We start from the raw sequence: 23,813 nt of genomic DNA, 5'->3' as shown, positions 1-23,813 counted from the left end.
CTCTTAATTATTAAGAACAGGTACTTTTTGTGCCAATTTTTATGGAGCCCCACACATGAAATGCAAGAAAAAAATAAATAAATTGTGTGCACGATTTATATAATTCATTCCCTCAATGTACTAAAACGTGCAAACAATTACTATTGCGTTCTCTCGATTTACTATTGCGTTCCCTCGATTTGCTAAATCGGAGGAAACTAGGGGTGCTCCTATCACGATTGGCCGATAGTTAATGCGCATCTCGTCAGTAAAGCCGGTTCTCTAATCAGCGGTTAATGACGAGATGCGCTTAATGATCGGCTGTTTGTGATCGGAGCACCCCTAAATGAAAGGAATTAGTAAATCGTGCACACAATTTATAAATCGAGTGAACGTAATAGTAAAATCTTGTGCACGTTTTAATACATTGAGGTAACGAATTAGTAAATTGTGCACATGATTCAGCCCATGATTTTTTCCTGCATGTCATGTGCGGGGCTCCGTAAATTTTTGCCAATAGGGTTGTAAATAATTATAAAAACGGCTTGCATTTCCAAATAGTTTATATGCAGATTGATCAATAAATATTGAATAAAGTCATTTTCGTTTCTTCACTTACAAAAAATGTTCCTGTCGCTATATACACCCCATATTGAAGATCTGCTGGCAGATGGAGTATTCTAACAACAATTTTACATACCTTTTATTGACCTCTGTTATTTACTTGGCATTCTATGGGACAGTCTCAAGCCTCCCAGTTTTCATCCAAAATATCTTAAATTGTGTTTTTTTTACTGGTTTGGAATGATATGGGGGTAAGTGATTAATAACAAAGTTTTCATTTTGGGGTGGAGTAACCCTTTAAGCTTTTGTGTCAGTTTTCACAAAATGGCGCAAGTTCCAAACCTGCGCAGCAGACCAGTCTGCCGGACCCGAGACAGACTGAATATATTTCTGACCTTCCGATTCTTTGTCCCAGTGTTGTTTTCAGACTTTCCAAAATTGTCACTGCTACAGGAACATGACTGCATTATTCCGGCGGGAAGCAAAAACATTTGAAAGATTAAAAAAGCAACTAACAAAATTTCAACAGCCTGGTATGTTGCTATGGCAACTGTCAATCAAGCAGTTGGGTGCCCAGATGTTCAAAGGACATTGCAAGTTTATCTTGATATGGTGTTTTGTCAGTCTTACCTGGCTGCATGAAAAAAAAAAAACTTTATGTAGGCATACAATATGACTTTTCTCAGGTCTCATTATTTATCACTTTTCAGGCCTATTATTTTTTACAGCCATTTGATTGTCTGGGTAAAAATGCATTTATTGTGATTTGAGGTAATATTGATTTTGTTTTATTAAACCTGCATAACTCAGCTGCATATATGAATCTTCAGTTGGTCATTACAGCACCATGGACAGCAACAGCTGAGGAATAAAAAAAAAAAAAGAGACTGAAGTGGTAACCATTGGAATACATTTCTACCATTCTTGAATTTATATAAAGAAACAGTATACTTTACAGTGAACTAAATCCCTAGCGTCCAGCTGTCCTCGCCAACTTGTTTTCTATGAGCCATCAAATAATGTGTATGACAAAATCAAAGTGCCTTAACTTTTTAGATGAGATGGATTTGGATTATTTCCAATCCTTTTTATGGGATCATTATTATGGGATTATTATGTCTGATCCTGATGGCATGGAACAATTATTTTAAGGTACCCAACCATTTCTATTGCTCTTTCAACTGAGTAGCTCTTTCCTTATAATCGTCTTCTATTTTCGTCTTTGTAACACTGCAAAATAAAAATTAGCATGGTGTTAAAAAATATATTTATCAAGATTATTAATACTCTCACTACTTGTAATGTTGTCAAATACATCTACATTCAGTCATGAATGGTGAAGAAATTAACAACCTTTACAGAATTTAAGAAACATTTTATATTGTCCAATTTTAAATGTAATTAAATATCCATCAATGATAATTTTGTTGTCATTTTATTTAAATAAATGTTTAATGTCTGAGACCTGGATGGGTACAGTTGAATTTGTAAAGTTACATGCTTTGATCAATATTGATGTAATGTGATGAGTGACAACTGAGCAGTCAAAACCTAATGGAATAAAAACTGCAGTTGTGAAATTACAGGACAAACAATGATCATAATTAATCAAAAGTTACAATAAATAAATTCATAACGTTACAAAACCTTTCTTTTTCAAAGAAATGCTCTTTTTAACTTTCTACTCATCAAAGAATCATGGAAAAGGTATCTCACAGTTTCCACAAAAATATGAAGCAGCAAAAACAGTTTTCAATATCAATAATAATAATAATAATAATAAATATTTCTTAAGCAACAAATCAGATTAAATGAATTTTCGAAAGATCATATGGCACTGAAGACTGTAGTAATGGCCGTTGAAAATGTAGCTTTTCATCACAGGAATAAATTACATTCTAAATGATCTTAAAATAGAAAAAAGTTATTTTAAACTGAAACAGTATTTCACAATATTCCTATTTTAAAGCATTTTTTGATTAAATAAATGCAGGATTGTTGAGCACAAGCAACTTTTCAGAAACAGTGTAAAACTGCAGTATATAACAGAGCATACAAAAGAGAAAAAATAGTAATTTTCTAAAAATGTACACTTTATTGGAACTAAGTGTACAAAACAATGGTCAGTATGTACAATACTTGCATGGCCACATTTAACCTCTTTGGTTTTGACAGTGAAATGCAGGTACAATACACTGAAGTGTGGAAATGCAGCAACCACTATGCAAACTGAAAGCTTGAATTTAAAATCTGCAAGTAAATACCATTAATTGTACTGTAACATTCAACAGCAACAGAGGTATATATATATATATATATATATATATATATATATATATATATATATATATATATATATATATATATATTGAGAAAAACTGACTAAAACTAGCTGATTTAATGTCAGAACACTGGCATTTAGCTAAACCTCAACAATATAAATAAAGCAAAAACAAAAAGAAGTTAACCATATTTACAAGTAATGCATGAACCAGATCACATACAATTTTGCGGTGAAACAATGAAATATCAAAGAACACACAGAAACGGGTGATAATCTGAGAAAAGAGTAAGTGTCAATATATACATTTTTCATTGTCCTGAAAAAAGGCAACATAGGAACACAAGTGTGACAGTAAGAAACCAATTTAACATGGTTTTAAGTCTTTGAAATCTGTATGGTATTTCCAAGCAAAGGGCATAGTTTTCATTAAACAAGCATCCGTTTCTGCAATATTCTCTTACCTCAGAAATTACAAATTATGTAATGTCCCATTTAGACATTTTAACTTCAAATTGTATGTCACAGTATTTATTAAAATCCACATAAAGTCTAAATTATAGTAAATAATGGTCTTCTAAATCCAAATAAGTGCAATATTGGCATATAATTTTGCTCACTGACTGACTTGAATACTAGCCAAGTGCTCCATATAAACGTGAATATCATGCTCCACATCATGCCACAGATTATGTACTGTGTGTAATTAGGGCTTTTTCCAGACGGTTCAAATATGAAACCCACTAATATGAATGAACACTTTACAGACACAGGTTTCTGAACAGGCTTGTTCAGAATGCATAAGATTCACATACTTTACAACATACAGTATTGATTAAATCCCTACCACAGGGGAGGCACAGCCACATTAAGAAAAGATGGTGGATATGTAACTGACACAGCTACTCTGGTCCTCCATTACAGCTTCTGATTATTTTTCACAGATTTCACCAATTTTTCACTCCTTCTAGTGGAAAAAGGGATTTCATTCAAATGAATCCTAAGGGAAGACAAGATTTATAAATATTTAAATATATACAAATGACCTGAATGTCTATAAAAATGTATATATGTGACACAAAACCAGTCTTAAGTCACTGGGATATATTTTAAACAATAGCCAAAAAAACATTGTATGGGTCAAAATTATCGAATCTTTAGGAAATAAAAAAGTAAAGATGACGTTCCATTAAGATATTTAGTAAATTTCCTTGCTTAAAAATCATTTGGACAATTTGGAAGATGATTTGTTTTTGTATTTTGATTTTTTTGCACCCTCAGATTCCAGTTTTTCAAATAGTTATATCTCTGACAAATATTGTCAGATCCTATTAAACCATACATCAATGCAAAGCTTATTTATACAGATTTCAGATTATGTATGAAAATATTAACACTTAAGACTGGTTTTGTTCAGTTGGCTTCAGAAATCTTTTGTTGTCTCACCCTGAATGGCTCCTTTGACATTACACGTCAGCTTTTTGGCTTTGATTCTCCTCTAGTTTTTTGCTCTCTTCCGCTGAGCCATCTTCTTTCTCTCCAATTTTCCAGGATCCTTGCCTACGTCCAGATTAAATGTTACATAATATTCCACTTTGAAGAAATCTGAATGACATAAGCATAGAGCAAATGTGCAAAATGTGATGAATGGTAATGTCTTCAGTACCTGAACTTCTTCATATACAGCCAGTAGGCCAGTCCAATCGCGAGAACAGCCAGCGTCAGACCAACAACTATGCCAACAGCCAGAGCCGTCTGGTCACTGTACTCATCTTTCTGATCTGCTTAAGAAACACAGAGATAAAACATTCAGAATAGGATATGAACTGGATGAGTACTTAAAGGGATAGTTCACCCAACAATCAAAATTACGTCATTAATAACTCCCCCTCATGTCGTTCCAAACCCGTAAGACCTCTATTTATCTTCAGAACACAGTTTAAGATATTTTAGATTTAGTCCAAGAGTTCTATGACCCTCCATTGAAGCTGTGTGTACGGTATACTGTCCATGTCCAGAAAGGTAAGAAAAACATCATCAAAGTAGTCCATGTTACGTCAGAGGGTCAGTTAGAATTTTTTGAAGCATCGAAAATACATCTTGGTCCAAAAATAGAAAAACTACGACTTTATTCAGCATTGTCTTCTCTTCCGTTTCTGTTGTGAAAGAGTTCAAAACAAAGCAGTTTGTGATATCTGGTTCGCGAATACAGTATACCGTACACACAGCTTCAATGGAGGGACTGAGAGCTCTCGGACTAAATATAAAATATCTTAAACTGTGTCCCCGGGTTTGAAACGACATGAGAGTTATTAATGACATAATTTAGATTTTTGGGTGAACTATCCCTTTAAATAAACCATTAAATAACTAAAATGCTGATGGCCAATTACAATATTTGTCAGGACGCTGGGCATCTCAGCAACTTTGATTTAGTTTTCTTAAAAAATACAGACTTATTCTTTTACCCTGTGCACACAAAGCATTTATTAAATTGAGTAAAGACACTGTCCCCTCTTCCCGTTAAATGCAAAGCCATACACAGATCAGACCTGATTGTATAACAGTTCAGTGTCTTACCTTGTTTGTCCATTGCCACGTCCTCATCAACTGTAATCACATATAAAGTCATATTAAGTTCCATTTGTTTTGAATTCTCATGGAGTGAAAAGTCCATTGCATACAGAACTGGAGAAATTATACACGCATCTAAATTCTAATAACAAAATGGATTAAATGGACATTTGCATGTTAATTCGTACTTTTTCCCAAATAACCCAAATGAAATGGCAATGCACATAAATACAGGAATCCAGATGCTTACAGCTGTGGATGGTTTTATAATAAAACACATTTGTCTAGGGTTAGCCAAAAGATTTCAGTCATGTAAAGTGAAAGTATGTGTCAGAGAAAAGACCAGCATCCCGACAAACAGAACAGAAGAAGAGAAGGAAAGGTGACCTCAAATAAAGATACAAGAGTTTTTCTGTTGTATTATGTTCTCATGTTATATTACCGAAGCTTGGAAGGTAATGCCCACCAAATCATTTAGACAAAACTTTAATTACTTCTTTTTAAATTGTATTTAATATTAAATTGTAAAATTTTAAGGCCAACACATAAAAGCTACTGTATTATTATAGTTAGTATAATAACAATTTACAAAAAGGTTTTATTTAACATTACTTAACATGAACAACAATGACTAACAAAAATAAAGCATTAATTAATCTTAATATTAATTTGAACATTTAGTAACATATAACGATTTTTTTAATTGTAACATCTTTTTTAATATTAACTATCATCAACAATTATCAGTAAATACTGTTACATAAATTTGTCACTGTTGGTTAATTTTAGCTCATGCATTAACTAACAGGACCTCATTGAAAAGTCTCGCCATTATTATTTTTGATGCAAAGTAAATTTAAAACAAATAAACATGATTTTAGTGGAATGTGACTTTATATATATGATAAACATCCTTTCAGATGCAAACTACATTTGCAATATCAAATATTTGGTTCTTTAACAGTTTTGTCTTAATGATTTTAAACTTCTAAACAACTTAAAAGAAAAATCTTGTGATGCACGAGGGTTCAGAAGTCAGATAAGAGAGTGGACAGAAGTTCCACTTACGTGCAGACACATTAATGCTCTTAATGTCAGAGCCCAAGACATTGGAGGCTGTGCAGGACACGGTGAGATTGTCCTTTGGAATGATAGTGATGCTGTATGTGACTTTCCCATGCTCATAACGACTCTCATCCTGCAATTACAGCATGTAACATCCATTAAATGACATCAGACTTAAACATTACTACTGTATTCATGGCTATGACTATGGCATCAAGCTTTTTTGTAAAGGAATATAACCACCACTAGAGAGCGATATTGCTTTGTGCACAAGTAAATTCTCTTCTAGGGAAGCTTATGCTTAGAAAGAGGTAGACTACACACAGGCAATGAGGTAATGCACTTCTGACATCCAAGGATTTGCACTGACAGATCAATTTGTACCAATACAAAACCACATGATACAGGAAGTATGTAAAAGCCTCATCATTTTTAATAGCTTCCTCTGTACACACCCACTTCGGCGAACGAGTCGCCTGGTGTGTTTGAATAGTGACCTCATTCTGGTGCTTAAAGATATGAGTTATATAGCTGCTTTGTTTAACAACTGACATGTATGTTGTCACTGTGAGAACATCTTTATCAGCTCAAATGTGCTGCTGGCTTATTCGTGTTCTTTCATTTTTGAAAGGAGCATTAAAATCTGGAAGGTGTATTCAAAAAGAGCCATAACAAAAGCTTTACGGAAGGCTCAGTATCAGGTTTTAATAATAATAATAATAAATATTTCATATTTATAGGTAAAAGAGCTGTTAGACAATACATTTGGTTAATACACAGAAATACTTAATTTTAAGATGTAAATCATGTTAGTTTTCTTATATACCAGCATTACAAATCACAAGAGAACATAAATGATTCCACTCCATAAAAAAAAAAAAAAATACATTTTGCCTTGTCCCTTGGTGGTGTGCACTGAATAACATGAACACCTGGCAAATGGCCTGTGGGTTTTTTTTTTTTTTACATGAAAACAGACAATTTATTAAGAAATATTACAGGTGTGTTTTGTGTGTGTGTGTTTTTGTCCAAAACAAAGCATCCTTTCTTGGGAATATCATTTTCATTTGCAAGAATTTCATAGGTTTTTCCTGTCCTCAGTTTCACTTTATATCATATTAGTCTTTTGTTAAAATATTTTTAACTAATACAAGTCAGCTCCCTGTCACATCATCATCATCATCATCATCATCATCATCATCATCATCATCATCATCATCATCCTCATTCTGCTCCAGAAAGTCATTAGGTATGAGCATTGGATTTGATGCATTCTGTGTTATGTATTTTGTGGTGTATTAGGCAATTTCTCTAATTCTAAAACATTTCATTCTCTTTGATAAAATGGCATGAATCTATGACAATAAAAATATATAAAGCTCAACTTCAAAAACAGATTAAAATCATCTGAAAATCAACAACACTGTTTAGAAATGGTCAGTATGTAATAATACTGCACAAGATTACTGCTCTCATTGTATTTTTGATCAAATACATGCAGCCTTGGTAAGCATAAGAGACATTTTAAAAAGTGCTAAAAATGACTTTTTAAAGGTAGAGTACTTCATAATAATGTGTCAGATAGTTCAGACTTACACTTGTGCCATTGACACTCCACTGTACTGTGGGTTTCGGAGAGCCTTCAGCCACACATTTCAGGACCTTGGCCATGTTATCACCATGCTCCTTGATCAGGTTCTTAATGGCTGGAGGACCTGCAAAAACACTCATGCCATCATCCATCAAAAAATGTTTCTCTGAAACCTTTTTGAACTGTGCTCAACTGTTAAAGCAGTTTAAAATTCAACTTTATTCAATTATATATGAACTGCACTGCAAACTTACCTTCAACTACTAATTCAAATGTCCGTGTTTCCTTGAAGCCAGCCATGGAAACAACACACTCGTACATGCCAGAGTCTGAGTATGTCAACTTGTCAAACTTGGGAAGGCTATTCAGCTTGACATTGCCCTAAAAGAGAGTTTAAACGTTTCAATAACTAGAAAGTAACAAAAGGATTCATTTTTAATAGGGACGAGCAATCATGAATGCCATAGTTTTCAAATGGCATATATTTTACAAAGAGACATTTATTTTCTACCTTCTTCCAAGTTGTTTCTGCCACTCCTGAAGCTTTAACATCTACAGTCACCTCCAAGCTCTCACCAAGTTTCTTAACAATTTTACCAGTGGTGCCAAGGACCACATCCAGATCTTTGAGCAAAGAGAAAGAGAGATGATAGTCGTGTAAGGTATGTCCAAAAAAAAAAAAAAAAAAAAGACTGCAAGTATTTCCTTACATTCAACTGTGATGGTTACAGAAGCTGCAATATCCTCGTTGTCCACTAGTGAACATTTGTAATCTCCAGTGTCCTCTCGGGAGACATTGGTCAAGGTGTACGTGTTGGAGTCCACACTATTTTTCTCTCCCTACAGATAAAAAAGACCAGTTTAGCAGTGGCTTAAGTAGAAAAGCAGTCTTCAATTTTCTGACTGAAGGCGAAGGAACGGAGAGAAATATGAGTTACAGAGCAGACTTACGTCGACGTAGAAGTTGAAGCTAGAGGGTGGAGGGTTTCCGTCTGCTGTGCATTTGAGGATCACACTGTCCCCTTCCTTAAAAGGACCCTGGGACACAACTTGGAGAGTGACCTTCTCAGTAGGGTCTGTGGAGAGAGGGTATGTGTAAAACAAGGCCCATGCAGATAAAAGCACTTCAGAAAAGCTCCTTATGAGCCAGAAGAGGCCCTTCAGCTCAAGGGTTGAGGCTTTGAGAGTGTTTTTATGGTGAGAACTGCTTTTGAGAGATAGCGTTGGGGCTAGTACCTTCACTAAATAGCCAGAGGCAAGACAAAACTCCATTCAACATCTACAAGCCCTGCTCCAGAAAGGCCAAATTACAGATCTTAACTGGACAAAATTCAACGAGCCATTTGATTCCGATAAGGCCTCTTTCTCGTGGCTACTTCAGATGGAAAGAGAGTCATTCTGAAGAATCCAGTAAAGTATGTTCAACATTAGACCATTAACAACTTCAGTTTTTGAATACGTTTGCTCTCAGCGACAATGTTTGGAACTGAATTATGGAGTAAAGTGGAAGTGTTAGGATTTAAAACGTGCTAAAATGGCCCAAATAGGAACAATGTTAATGTAAAGAATTTCTATGAAGAAGTATATGAAAGAAACGTACAGTTCACAGAGAAGACAAGAGGTGAGGAATCCATGTTTGCAGACCAGATGTGCTGAACCTGACAGGTGAACTTGGCATCGAAGTCTCCCTTCACTGCTGTATACTCGAGGGTTGAAGTTGTCGTGGACAGTCTCGTCTCTTTATCAACATCCAAATTTGTGTTGATTTTAATGGCTGACACGAAAACAGAAAAAGAAAATGATGATCAAGGGAAATTAAATATAGTACCAAAGAATACAAATCTCTTTGATCATTTGTAACTAACTCTCATGCTGTTCCAAACCCATATGACTTTTTCTCATTGGAACACAGATGGAGAAAATCTGAACCACCTTTATGCTATTAATATTGTGCTTTTTCATATTTTTCATAGTTTTCTTTAAAGTTTTTTTTTGCAATTGCATGGAAAAGAGCTTAGAAAACAGTCTCCTTTTCTTTTGTCATACAGATTTAGAATGAACTAAGGCAAATTATTGGATGAACTATAACTTCCACCACATTTCACTCTACCTGCTCCATCAGTCATAAGAGGAGTTTTATTCTTGAACCATGTGATGTTGGCAGCTGGACTGGCACCTTCAGTACGACACTGTGCTAACTGAAAGGCAAAAATTAAAACGGTTGTGCAAAGGAAAATTGATTCTTAATGCAGATATTATGAGAGGAATTACAAAGCACTGCATTTCATCATATATGGCGCATACAAATTTGTTGAGTTTTTAATGCATATTCAAGCTGTATTCACTGCAAATAACATTTTATTCTGTTGTCCTGTTTATGTGTATATGATATATAAACCAGAAATAAATTTCACACAGCCTACCATTGTCGTTTTGCCAACTGCCATTGCAGACGTTAGGTTTGTAATCTCGGGTTGCGATGGAGCCTCTAAAAAATAAAAAAACACAGAGGAAACTGTTGAAGAAAGTAGTTTATAAATGCATCCAACTATGAAACTGTTCTAGGTTTTTGGTCAGTGCTGTTGTGTACAATCCTTACTGTAAATGGTCAGTTGAACAGGGTACTCTAAAATGTCTTCTTTCCCCACAGCCATGCAGGTGAAGGTTCTCTGGTCGACCATGGTCACTTGTGTGATGACAAGGCTGAAATCTTTTTTAATGCTGACTCTGTTCTTGTAATTGACATCAGCATGAATACTGGCATTCTGATTCTGTTGTTTCACCAGGATGTTGCCATCTTCGTCCTGTTGTGCAAAAAAAAAAAAGTATGTTTAACAAAGACAATTACAACAAGTGTTAACACCGTGGCTCTGTAGTGCTCTCAAAAAAAATCAGCCAATTTTGAGGGGTTCTAGCCATTTAGCTAGGAATAAGAGTAGTTTGTCTGAACAATAGCAGAAGAAGAAGTGGCAATAGTTTTGGGGAAACCTGTTTGGAAATAGTTGCAATTTTTCTAATTCTAGTAAAATTTCACATTGCCGGTTTAAAATGAGCCAAAATAAATAAAAAGAGTGGACCTCAAACTTACATATTTCCATTTAACAAATTTGACATCTGTTTCCTTGAGTTGCCCTTTGTTGCATGGGATTTCAATGGTGTCTCCATACTTGCTGGTGAGAGTTTCCAAACCACTCACTAAAATGCACAATAAAAAATAAAAAAACTATTACAAAAGAAAATCACTGTAAATACAATGTGTTTGTGAGGACATCCTGTAAAGGTCACATGCAATACATAGCAGACAAAACCTTAAGTGAACATTTTTGAATACAAGTACACCATTGTGCACATGAACACATTCAAATCATATTGTTATAGGGTTGTTGTTTTTTTGCAATTACATTTTTGATTGAAACTTAAGAGGGTGTTTGCAGTAGCTTTTTATTCTTACCCTTAATATTTTAATATTATTTGAATGAACAATTTTGCCTGGCTGATTTGCAGGATGATTTGATATTCAAATTCCAAGCACTCGTGTTTTTTAAAGGTCAAGAGTCTGTACTTTACTGATAAACAGTCACTAAATACTACAAGAAATTTAGTATTTGTCATACAGTTTAACATTATGGACAGGTAATAAAAACAAACTCCAGGTCATACATTTTTAATCTAGATTTTTTTTATATATATTGGTGCGTTTAGGGAGAAAAAGAAGCAACCGTTTTCTGTGCATCTCATTTTTGACACTACAGCTGCGTTTGATGGACAAATAAATTGTATGCTTTTTCAATCATGACTCATTACACAGGAATTTGACATGGGCTTCACCCTAAAACTAAATATTCAAATTTCAAAAAAGGATCTCAAAACAATCTCTAGACAAACAGCGAAGCCAGTTCAACTGGTTGTTGTGTCACCGCTGCACTTCTGAGAAAGGGTCGCCAACATTTGGGATGGATAGCTCTCAACAGAATGTCTGATAATTGTAGTATGAGATAAGATTGAGACACAAAACTGAATCCTTTCACCAAAATTCCACCGAAACACATCAAGAAACTTAACCTAATGCTTGACTGAAACAACTTGTTTTGGATTTTAAAACCGAAGAAAATCTCTGGCTGTTGTGACATATTTCATGAATGAAAAAAATATATACTATAAGCTGCAAAGGAATTAGCTAGCATTGCTACCAATTATGATTACAGAGCTATTTCTAGCATTTTGTATAAGGAAACAATAATTCTCCAAATAGTGACACAGTATATATTTTACTATCTGTTACATTGTATTTTGAATTAGTGGTTATATTTTGTTTTCATCTGAAGTTTTACTAATTTTATGTGCCTGTAAATTTTTATTAGGTGCTCTAATATTACTACTTAGCTTTAATTTTATTTCAGTAATTACTTATTTTTCTATCAGCTTTATTTCAGTTAACTAAAATTATGAAAGTTTTATTATTAAAGTATTAAAGTTGTCAATAACATCACAGTAGAGTCAGAAAAAAAAAGTATTTCTCTTTTATAGTTTGTCCTAAACCCAAAATTAATCTGTAGCAACTTGTGTTCCTTTATAATCTTCCCGTCTCCGGTCCAAAAAAACAAAACACATACTTATTTTATAATTTTATCACAAACTGACTGTATATTATCCCTTGAATGTAGCAGAATATTTCTGGACACAACTGGATAATCTACCTCACAAGCTTTCTGTCTTAGAGCTGTCTGTTTTTCACATGATTTATAGTTGTAGTAGCAAGAAAGCACACAGATGCCGGCTGAAATACTAAAAGAGAAAAGGATCGAGTGTCGCCGTGCCCTCAGAGCTTCCAAACCAGCACCAGGTGAAGTAAACAAATGACACTGCCCTCCCAACCCCCTCATGGCCCTGCTGCTCTTTGTTTCATGAACAGGTGCCGCTGCAGAAGCTTCTTCATGCACCTGTTGTTAAAACTCTCCATTGGAAACACTCTTGATGGAAAACATCCCACAGCCAGCGGCATGGTACCAGATCAGTTGTTGAAAGCATATGGACTGCAGGGCTTTCAAGTGTTTTTACACTCTTAAGAGCAATGCTCAGTGAAAACAGTGCTGACGGTGTTGTTGGGTTGAGACCACACTGAAAACTGAGAATATAAAATCGTATTTAAGCCTGTAAAAGTTTTTGGATTTTGAAAAATAAAATAAATCTAAAATTGACATTTTCATTGAGATTTTTAGGGGGGAAATAAATAAATTAAATAATTACAGTTTATGAAGAGTAGAAAATGAATGTTTTTGTCTTCATTGGGATTGGGGTTGAATGCTTTGGGACATTTTTGGAATTTATTCTCAAGAGGAGAGCAGGTACCTGGGACCAAAGAATGAGACACACAAAGGGTGCAGTTCATTCTAAGATCAACTTTATTTTGCACGGTGCTGCATTTTCAGAACTGAAAGACTAGTTCGTCTGGAAAATACAAGCTGCATAAGCATAACCTCATTTGGCAATAATCAGATAATGTTTTAGTCTATCACATAAAGATCAGACAGGTACACAATGTCCCAAGACAGGGAGTGTTCGAGGGGTCAAACAGAATCTCACAGTAATAAAATAAATTATATTCCCTATCCTCTCCCAGATATACCACTGGCAAATTGTTTTTCAATTTTTCTTTGCATAAACACCATTAAAGCGATGAAAGCTTCGGATCCTTCAATGTTTCTCTATGGCGCTGAACCCTAGAGATGTCAGAGTTTCGCTCCCTGTGCAACTGATACTCGACTGCCATTGGCTTCTCTGCGTTTGAGGGGAGGGGCTTACAGCTAGGTGAATTAGGAGGCCAAGCACTACAGAAGCAAGCATCAGACCAACTGCAGAAAAGTAATTGAAGCCATTTTAATATGATTTTAGTAAAAATGGCTGAACATTTTAAGTACAACCAGGAGTTATCCGAGTTATTGGCTTATCACGTTTGACCAATAGGTTGCGCGTTCGATGGGGTGTGTTCTGTTTGAGTTGACAATGGCACACACAAAGTTTGGTGTCAATATGCCAAAGCATTGCAGAGATACGGCATCAAGTGTCATTTTGGTATCATGCCTCAAATTTGTTGCTGTGGTATGCAAAAACAGTGTTATCTTTCAACACAAAATCAACAACTTTTGTCAGCATGATTTGAAGATGATATGATTCAAGTTTGGTCAAAATCAGAGCAACGGTCTAGGAGGAGTTAAAAAAAGTAGGTTTTCACTGTTCTCAGCATGACCCAAGGAATCAATTAATACCAGTCTCACGACAATTGGCAAAATTCACAGAAAGCTATTAGTATTTATTTGAAATTTAGTTTTACTTTTGACCACAAAGTGGCACTGTCTCAAAACTGAGTACTTTCAGGTCATGGTCTTGATAGTACATATAAAGTTTCGTAGATGGTACACCAATGCATTCATAAAATATAGTATTTTATATCATAATGCTCTTTTGTAGTCAATGTCAATTTCATGTTTTGTTCAATTATAGTGCCACCAAATGTGGGATGTGTCCTTAGAGTGTGTCCATGTGTGTCAAATTTGCTGAAAATCACATTTTGTTTTGTAGTTATAGACATTTTTATATATGAGAAGAGAAAAAATTACTGATGGCCGACTTTGTTTGTATTTTTTGCCACTTACTATCAAAATGTTGGCAATTGGGCATTAATGTTTATCTGACAGGCTATGTTTTAGAATTTCCTATGGTGGTTTTGTGTCGATTGGAGTAACGGTTTCTAAGATATTGGCAACAGTTTTTAAGTGCTAAAATGCAACGTTACACAAACCATAAGGCAAAACCTGGCATGCTTGGTATCACTGGAATCGCCAAAGATTCAGGAGTCTAAAAAGGTTACAATAAGTTGACCACACCCAAAGTTATAAGCATGTGAATATTTCATTTTACCACTAGGTGGTGTTGACTCAAATTCTCAGGCTCCTTCAGATCATCATGCTGATGACCCATATCAAGTTTTGGAATGATACACCAATGCGTTCATAAAATACTGTATTTTAGTAAAAATTTCTAAATGTCTTATGGCCAGAATGGCTGATATGGGACAATTGGATATCAATTGACTCAGCATGTTGCCCTGAATCTATTGAGACAACAAAAAAAAAAAAAAAAAAAAATTGGCCAAACCGTACAGGAGTTAAGCAAAAGTAGCCATTTTTCCTATCTCCAGACCTCTAGGTGGCACTGTGCCAAGACACAGCAGGTTGCATCAGGTCATGCTTGTGATCACACACACCAAGTTTGGTCTCAGTGAAAATCAGACAAACTGTCTAGGAAGAGTCTGAGAAAGTATGTTTTTCTAACTATTAAAAATAGTTAAAAAATAAACCCTACGATTTAGTAATTAAAAATTAATTCGTCTAGACCTTACGGTTCAAAAGTTATTAGCAACATGAGGAAAAGGTTGGACAAGTGGTGGCATGAAAGAGTTTGAGTTAGAGACAACAAATTTGTTGTTGTTAATGATGAGACTATACTCTATCAGTGTGCCAAATTTCACAACTTTCCTGTAAACGGTTCTTTGGGCTGCCATAGGCTCAAAAACAGAAGAAACGGAAGTAGGAGAATGCTTACAGATACAATAGGTGCCTATTTAGCTTTAGTGCTTGGCTCCTAATAATAATAATAATAATAATATAGCCATGAAAATTTTATAATATAATTGAGGAAAAATAATTTAATTGTAACAAATTGAATAGTGGCTTCAGACTTATGGATCTTACCTTATACCTGCTGGTTTAACTGACAATTATAAAGAAATATTCAAATTTTGACTGAAGATTTTGGTCATTTTTTAATAACATCTCACCTATTAGCAGACAAACTGAATGCCACAGAAGGCTAACCGTAATATAAAGGGTGAATGGGTTCAAAACGGCTCTCACAGGCAGAGAGGATGTTCGCAAACCATTAACCTTAGGATGAGTCGGTTAAGTGATTGTGTGAGTTATAAGGACAGCCTGCCACAATGGTGAATATCCCGGAAACACAGACATCCCAGGAATTGATTTGGAGCCTGCCTTATTACACTCCAACCTGCAGGAGCCATTAGGCTTCCTTGAAAATGTCATAAGTTAAGTCTACAACGGGTCTGAAATTACCCATCAAGCAGGTTGGACTCATAAGTGATAAGTGCACTCAGAAATCACATCCATTAAGTTCTAAATTATGTATTTGATTGCAGGGGCCCCTGGGACCTTAAAAAATGTCTGTGTCTGACAGCAAATCATGGCAGATTAAATACTGAGACAGAGGATTCACCAACAGACCCTATTCGTGAGCAGCTATTAAACTAACAGAGAACTATTAACAAAATAGTAAAATAGTTTCGATAGAGGTCCATTAACCCCAAAATCTATTTCCTTGATGAAGGTTATGACAGTGTTCATTCTACTGCAGCTGGAGAATGTAAATCTATAAGTGTCCATAATAAAGGAAAGGAAAAAATCTTTTATAAGGTAGTATAAAACGTACTCAAAGTTCATAATTTACTTTTTATATTCATGGTGGTTTCCAAAAAAAAAAAAAAAAAAAAACATACAAACAAACAAAAATGTCGTGGTGAAACTATCAAGTAAACAACTTCCTTAGACATTGAAAACAAATGCACGTAATTAAATCATTGTTTCCTAAGTTTAAAAATATTATGTAAAAGCATTATTTAAAATATTAAATTACTAATTCATAAATAGAATTTATATGAAGTTGCACCACATTACATTTTACAATCATAATTAACCTTAGTTTCTCATAAAACGGTAACATTATCTGATTATCTTTCACGTTTAGTTTTTTTGATGACTTTAAAATAATAGTTTTCAAATATTAATAATCTTTAATCAATAATGCTTTATTACCAATTATTACAAATCTAGTCTTTTATCAGGGCTTTTTTGTTTATTATGACATGAAAACATTTGACCTTTATGCCCTCAAAAATATTAAATTTATTTTAATTCAGATATTAAAAACCATGCCAATCATAAAAGAGGCATCAACTTATTTTTGAATAAATTATTAGACAGCACAAATAAGAAATTTATGAGTTACAACCTGCTAACAATAAAGAAATTTAGGAAAAAACTGTTGCAGCAAGTTCACCTAGGTTATCAGTTAACCATGCATAACTGTACTTAGATATGCATGACAGTCTGTGTAAAATGAACCTATACGTCAAAATGTAAAACTAATGAGCATGTTGTGGCAGTCAAAGAATCTTGACTTCAGATCTTCACAATTTATGTTCAAGCAAATAGACTTTATTATTTTAAGCTTTATGTGGTCTTTTGATTAACAACACTGCTAACATCAAAGTTGTTCTGTTGAACATATTTCCTGACAGCGAGGTGTCTCATATTTTTGCATAGACAGAGAGAGTGCCTTTATCTCCCTGCTCCCAGATGCATCAGGGCTTCACACATTTGCATTCCACAGGATCCTGCAGGGCCCCTTCTATTCATAACATCAGCGTTTGCTTGCAGCCACTGAGATACCAATCAAATTTGGTGCCCAAACACAGAGGTCAGCGAGCTTATATTAAGAGTTAAATAAGCTTTTTCACCGGGCTGGGCTCTGAAAGGGCCGCCTCCCACGTTGTTTGAGGGCCTATAACAATTCGGCTATGTATACAGACCAGCTTTGGCTGTGTAAACAAAAGCAGAGCAAATACTGATTTCAGAAAGCATGTCTGGTGGGTGTGTGATATGCAACGGTTAACTCCCCTCTGCAGGGAGTGAAACAACAAAAAATAGACAGCGGAACTTAAGGAGTACAACCTCAAGGCCTTTTCTATCTTAGTGATTAACTCTCATGAATTATGTTAGGTTTAAAACTCTCTGACATGATAGTATATCACTACTAATTAGCCGGATCTCTATTTTTTTTTTTCTTCACTATGATGCTGTGATACAAGAGAGTAAATCTGTTTCACATTCCTGTGTAGTTCAGGGACTGGCCTGGTCTGTAAAAAAAGGTCACAAGGGTCCTTAACCATCTCCTGCTTCATGATTCCTGTAGCCTCGGAGTCTATATCTGCAGAAAGCTACCTAGAGAAGAGCTTAAATGCAATTTATATGCTGCATACTTTGAAGGAACTTCATGAAAGTAACATTGAAACAATGCATTGAATAGAACAATGGTATTTGATGACGAGCTACCAGAGCAGAGACCTTTTCTCTCTTACAATAGAGAGGACATGATCCTATTAGCTGCTGGCACGGAAAATACCTTCTTTAGATGAAAGACATCATCATCTTAAACATATAACTTTAACTGACCCACATACTCAGGAAGTGGAAGCCACAATACCTTATTAACCTGTTGCCTCTTGATGTTACTTAAACCTCAAATTTAAACCATGCGGATGTTGACAACAACACTTGAAATCTGTGCCATTTAAGAAAGCCACCAGGTATGGCTCTCATCATGTTGACAGAGAGTACAGACATCTGGGACAGGTGCAGTTGCGGTTCGCTATGACTTGTGCAGGCTTGCCAGCTCAAAGCAGATGACATCAAAGTTCCCACAAAAGAAAGAAAACTAAAGACAAGTTTAATCTCCTTTTCTAAAGCCAACTTCAAAGTTATGATGTCAAAGGATTACGTGAAAGAGACAGAAGTGCAGAGAAAAGGAAACATTTCCAAAGAAACACAATCAAAGAGCCAGCCTTTTTACTATCGGTATGTGTTATCCCATGTCACGTTATAGTGGGGGTCATTAAACAACTGACTTTTGAACTGAAAGATTTTTGTCTTCAAATTCAGTTTGAATTGCTCTTTGCATCCCACTTTACTACTGACTTCGGATAGGAATCTAAACCTTAATGGCTTCCTGGCATCAGTTGATGCTCATGCTGATATTACAATACAAAAGCACTCCTGCTTGTGCCAAACTGCTTTTTAACTGATAAGTAAACTAATAAATATTATGCGGAAATGACAAAACATATTTAAATTGTCCACTTGATAACAAACGGGTACAAATCTGATAAAATGCATCTCACAGATTAGAAAGGCCGTCAATTTTAAGGCCAGGCAATCATTGCAAACTAGGGATGTAATGATTTCATTCAACTCACGGTTAAATTAGATTCACGATTTTGATTTCACGATTTTATTAACAAAATGAGATTGAAGACATTATACAGTAAATGAAAAGGTGTGGTTTAATTAAGACTGTTCTGGCTCATTTCTTTGCGAAATTGAAATATAACCAAACTAAATTGAAATTTTCAATCAAACTAGTTAGTTATAAAAAGAAAATAAAAAAAAATAAAAAAATAAGGCTTTGTCTGTGCTCTTTCATTTTAAAATTAGAGGCAACCACTAGATTTTAATCAAGGTCCAAACAAAGATGAGGCATACATGTAGTTTTTAATCTAAATTAGAGTGTAGAATTAAGAAATTTGAAGCAAAAAACACAATGGTCTAATTTTAGTTTTGTGAAACTATACATAAACCACATCTGAGCGAAACGCCTAACCTGATTTTACCAAGTGAGACATGTTCCTGGGACAACATCGTTGTTGACCCTGGAACAACATTGTGATTAACCAATCAGATTTGAAGAACCAGTTTATAGATTTTGTGAAGTTTATGCTTAAAATCAGTGTTTGGTGCTTGTACATCAGTGTCATTCATCTATCATTTCCTCTGATTTTAGGGATTACTCATGGTTAAGGTTAGGTTTAGGTGTAGGGATGTGGTTAAGAATATATTTTTGGAGTAAAATGTTGTTCCAGGGTCAACAAAATATGTTGACCTAGGAACACATCGGACTTGGCAAAATCAGGACGTGCGAGCGAAACAGCAGACGAGCTGAATGAGATGCAGATTCACTATCTGACAGCAGGTGGTGCTTATGAACAGAAATTATACAGTTTTTCCTGGGTAAGCCTCTGTAAACAAAGTAGAACTGCACTCATTAACACTACTTTAATATGCATTGTTCAGAGGCAAGATGAAAAGAAAATTGAACAGAGATAGTTGCTTTTAGATCTGCTAACATGCAGTTCAATTTAACTGATTCAGCACCCGTGCGTTAGTGTTAGCCTCAGAAGTTACGTCCACAGACCGTTGGCAAAACGTCTGATGCATATGCGACACAAAAGTGGAAACACTTCAATAGTGTCAAAGTCGTCATCAGATTGGCTGAATTCTAATTGTCACTGAATTGTCGCGTTCTTTAACGTTCCACCTGAAAACAAAGATACCGTGGTGCCAAAGCCCCTAACGAAAGAAGAAAGCTGTTGTGTTTACAACTGTGATGATGAGCGCTTATCAGGATTAACTAAATGCTGGATTTTCAAAAGTATGTGAAATATTTAAAGTTTGCGACATAGAATCTTTAAATATGTTGAGAGTTTTACACACCAGTCTGTTATTGTGGCGACATTTCCATACCTCGAAACGTGACAATGAACGAAACAAACTGTGATTGGTTGTTTGACATGTCGGTCAAGCGGCCTCATGGGCGGGCCTTGGCCAATGAAAGCTGCCATGAATTCCAGACCTTCAGTCTGAAGGTCCCGTGATAGGTGATAAGTCCCGTGCATTAACGTCACTGGTGAGAAATGCAACCAAAAACAATGTAGAACGCGGCTGAAGCCAATGATATTTAGAGCACTTCTGCATTATGCAATAGTAAAATCAACGCATTTCAATACGACTGTAATAATCTGTCAGGTTAAGCCTTAAAAAAGCCTTCTTCAGATATAAATTTAACACGTAAAGAAACAAGCAGAAGTGAAGGGCAGGAGTAAAAATGCTTCAGAAATCTGCCTGTGGCATCACCTTTCCAGAGATAATGAAGGGGGCTTGGGGGGGGGGGGGGGGGGGGGTAGGCGGCGGGTTTATTGTAATGGCTAGTTTAATTTCCTGAGTCCCGGTGCAAACAGTGCGGGATTAAGAGCTTTCAATCGAACATATACAGTACAGATGCTTCCTCTCAGCTGCTACTATAAAAACAAAGCACTGCAAAAGAGGCAACAAAAGTCCACTAGCAAAATTAGTCAAACTAAAAACAGAATTTTTCAGGTTGGAGACAGAAGATAGAGGTAAATAGATATTTGCAAATCAAATTCAGTCACGTTGTCACTCAATGGGGTTAGCACGCATCTCTTGCAATAAATACAACTTAAAACTTCAGCCTCAGTGTCCCTTTTAAAATGCATGATTGGAACAGAAGTATGTGCTACAGTAATTCATATGGTAACCCAATGTCTTTTTTTAAATGCAGGGCACGTAAAGGAGTTGGGCGAGATAACGGCCTCCCGGTGGGGAGTATTATGTTGAATTTACTCACAAATGGAGAAGAGTCCACAGGAGATGCTGTAATCGTACATGCATTAGTTAAAGAAAACCTGCTGGACAATATAGTCAGCAGGGGTTCAGAGGAGGTCTTGGAGAAGCCAAATAACAAGAGTCAAACAACCTGACTTTTAGTCCAAAAATGCACAAAGGGTGGATCCAAGCGGTGGTAAAACATTGTGTCTCCCCTCTTTAGACCAGACAATTGCTCTCTTGTCTTGCCTGATGACAAAAACTGGTTCCTATGAAGGCCACTGTGAAAAAGAGTTGCTTTTGCAGTAAAGAAAAGAGTACAAGAGGACAACAATAGTATTTCTATTTCCAAAGTAGTGCTTTCACTATGGGAAGCATATTACTAAATGTTTGAATGGATGAGTCATTCTAATCTTAGCAAACAGTCTTTTGTTGAGCTATATTTGCTTTCTTTTATAATGGGACTATAAAATGGATTTAGATGGTTCAACAGGGTAGACAGGTAACTCTAAGTGGATGATTCACATTTGAATAAAAAAACATGAATACATTTCTCTTTACATAATCTCAATTTACTCAGTAAAGCCAATCAGTTAAAAGCAGGATTTCTGCCTGTAAAATGGAATTGAAATTATAACTAAATTTTCAGTCTCATCAAATATGGTCATAAAGGAGGGTATAAGAAGCAGAGCATTTCACACAATAACGGAAAATAAGCAAATAACATCTACAATACAAAAGTCATAAAAAATGCTAAGGAGTCTGGAGACAGTTTTGCACTAATATATATATATATATAAAACTGAACTCATAAACAGTGATATTTGTTATCAAAGCAATGTTCATCAATGAAGGACAGACTTCTCAAGGGGAAAAGGCAAATTTTTTGCAGCAAACTGAAAGAAACCCACCAGCTAAACTAGTAAAACCGGGTGTGACATTGCAGATGGTGTGTTTTGGGGGAGGGGTGGAAAGAGAACAAAAAACAGATGCAGCACTAAACTACTAACCTTAGTTGTAAACTCAATTTGGCTTTCAAGCCAATCTAGAAGAAAAGCAGCCACATGCACAAATGAAACATCATTACCTAGGGTACTAAAAAATGACTTATCACAGGATAACCATGTGTAAAATTTGACTCATTAGCAGGATAAAAAAAAAAAAAAAAAAAGTAGTTGCATTGTATAGTAATATATTAAAATAAAAATGTGCATTTTAATAAGTAAAATCAAACTTTTTCAGCACTGGTTTAAAGAATTTTTTTTTAAAAATCTTACAACTAAGGACAAGACAAGGTGCTCAAAAATCTCAACACGTTGAAGTCTGACTTCCAACCGAACAACCTTTTAAGCACCAGCCCAAAAGGTGAATGAGTCTCTTTAAAGTTGCATTGACAGATGGGCTGGTGCCTTAAAATAGCCAGACGGTCTTTTGTTTCCTTTATTTAATCACCTGAATATGCTAATGTTGCACTTACGATATATTGCTATGAAAACCAACGCAATTTCAATCGCTTCACAATGAGAGGCAGATGTAGGCTCCGATCAGTTATTAATTACTTTTAACAACCAAAGCATCAAGGTTTCATTTGTGCAGCACAATATCATACCATTTTTCCCCTCACTAGCGAAACAGGTGCAAGGAAGGAGGAGGGGGCGGGGACAAAGAGCCCGTTTGGAAATAAAGCTTACTTTTATACGGAGAAAGCCACCGATGCTGGATATTTTGTTACTAATAAAGATAGAAAATCAGAAGTCTGTCAAATTAAAAACTTTGTAAAGAACTCCAAGTTAAATTGTGGCGCGTTTTCTTTTTAAAAAGACGATCATTCTCAGAAGATCTTAAAAGTAGCACTATTCAGTTCATTAACTGATCAGGCTCATTGGAAATATCAGAAGAGACGATCTAAAATTATGCATCCCAAAATTCTAAAATGCAATAATAATAATAATAATAATAATAATAATATATATATATATATATATATATATATATATATATATATATATATATATATATATTTCCCTTACCTTGATTCATCAGTGATATTGTGAGCAGACACCTCAAAAGAGCGGTCCCGTGCATCTTTGGCAGTCTGGATCTCTCCGTCTCGACAAGTAATATCCTTATGTTAAAGCGCACTTGCTAGTGGAAAATGTTCTAGAAAGCTCAACATACGCAGTCAGTGCCAGTGTCAGGAAATTCAAAATTTGAGGTTGTTCCCCACGTGATAGATCTGCCAAAGCCCTGATGGGCGGTTATAGGTCTGTCCTGAAGCCCCTCCTCTGCACTGTGTGTCTAAACTAATTTAACCTGCTAGAAAACACATGATGACACATCTTTTATCTTATCTGCTCCTCTACTTTACTATACAGTAGCATTCTCGTAATGTTTGATATGGATGTCCTGGAAAACAACATGGCTTTCATGTGTAATTCTCCTTGAAAATCTA

General features: G+C 35.3%; 1 protein-coding gene across 2 annotated transcripts; it reads right to left on the bottom strand.

Annotated features, from left to right (window-relative positions):
- Nucleotides 1-2,618: 2,618 nt before the first annotated feature.
- LOC113058385 (CD166 antigen homolog A-like) lies at nucleotides 2,619-23,593 on the bottom strand. Of its 2 annotated transcripts, none has more exons than XM_026226235.1 (16): nucleotides 23,392-23,593; nucleotides 11,143-11,249; nucleotides 10,654-10,858; nucleotides 10,478-10,542; nucleotides 10,165-10,252; nucleotides 9,655-9,828; nucleotides 9,006-9,130; nucleotides 8,765-8,894; nucleotides 8,566-8,678; nucleotides 8,309-8,435; nucleotides 8,060-8,178; nucleotides 6,467-6,596; nucleotides 5,405-5,434; nucleotides 4,491-4,608; nucleotides 4,271-4,384; nucleotides 2,619-3,824 (listed from the first exon to the last, which is right to left on the bottom strand). In XM_026226235.1, the coding sequence occupies exons 1-15, from the start codon at nucleotides 23,444-23,446 to the stop codon at nucleotides 4,291-4,293; spliced, it is 1,680 nt and encodes a 559-aa protein (XP_026082020.1). In that variant the 5' UTR covers nucleotides 23,447-23,593; the 3' UTR covers nucleotides 2,619-3,824; nucleotides 4,271-4,290. The 2 variants fall into 2 exon arrangements, with proteins under 2 accessions (XP_026082020.1, XP_026082021.1); XM_026226236.1 differs by having other exon boundaries at nucleotides 4,491-4,605; nucleotides 23,392-23,592.
- Nucleotides 23,594-23,813: the final 220 nt, after the last annotated feature.

The sequence above is a fragment of the Carassius auratus genome, chromosome 40 (genome assembly GCF_003368295.1).
Source record: "Carassius auratus strain Wakin chromosome 40, ASM336829v1, whole genome shotgun sequence".
NCBI classification, from domain to species: domain Eukaryota; kingdom Metazoa; phylum Chordata; class Actinopteri; order Cypriniformes; family Cyprinidae; genus Carassius; species Carassius auratus.
Note: the sequence above shows the minus strand (reverse complement) of the source record. Positions and strands in the feature narration are given on the sequence as shown.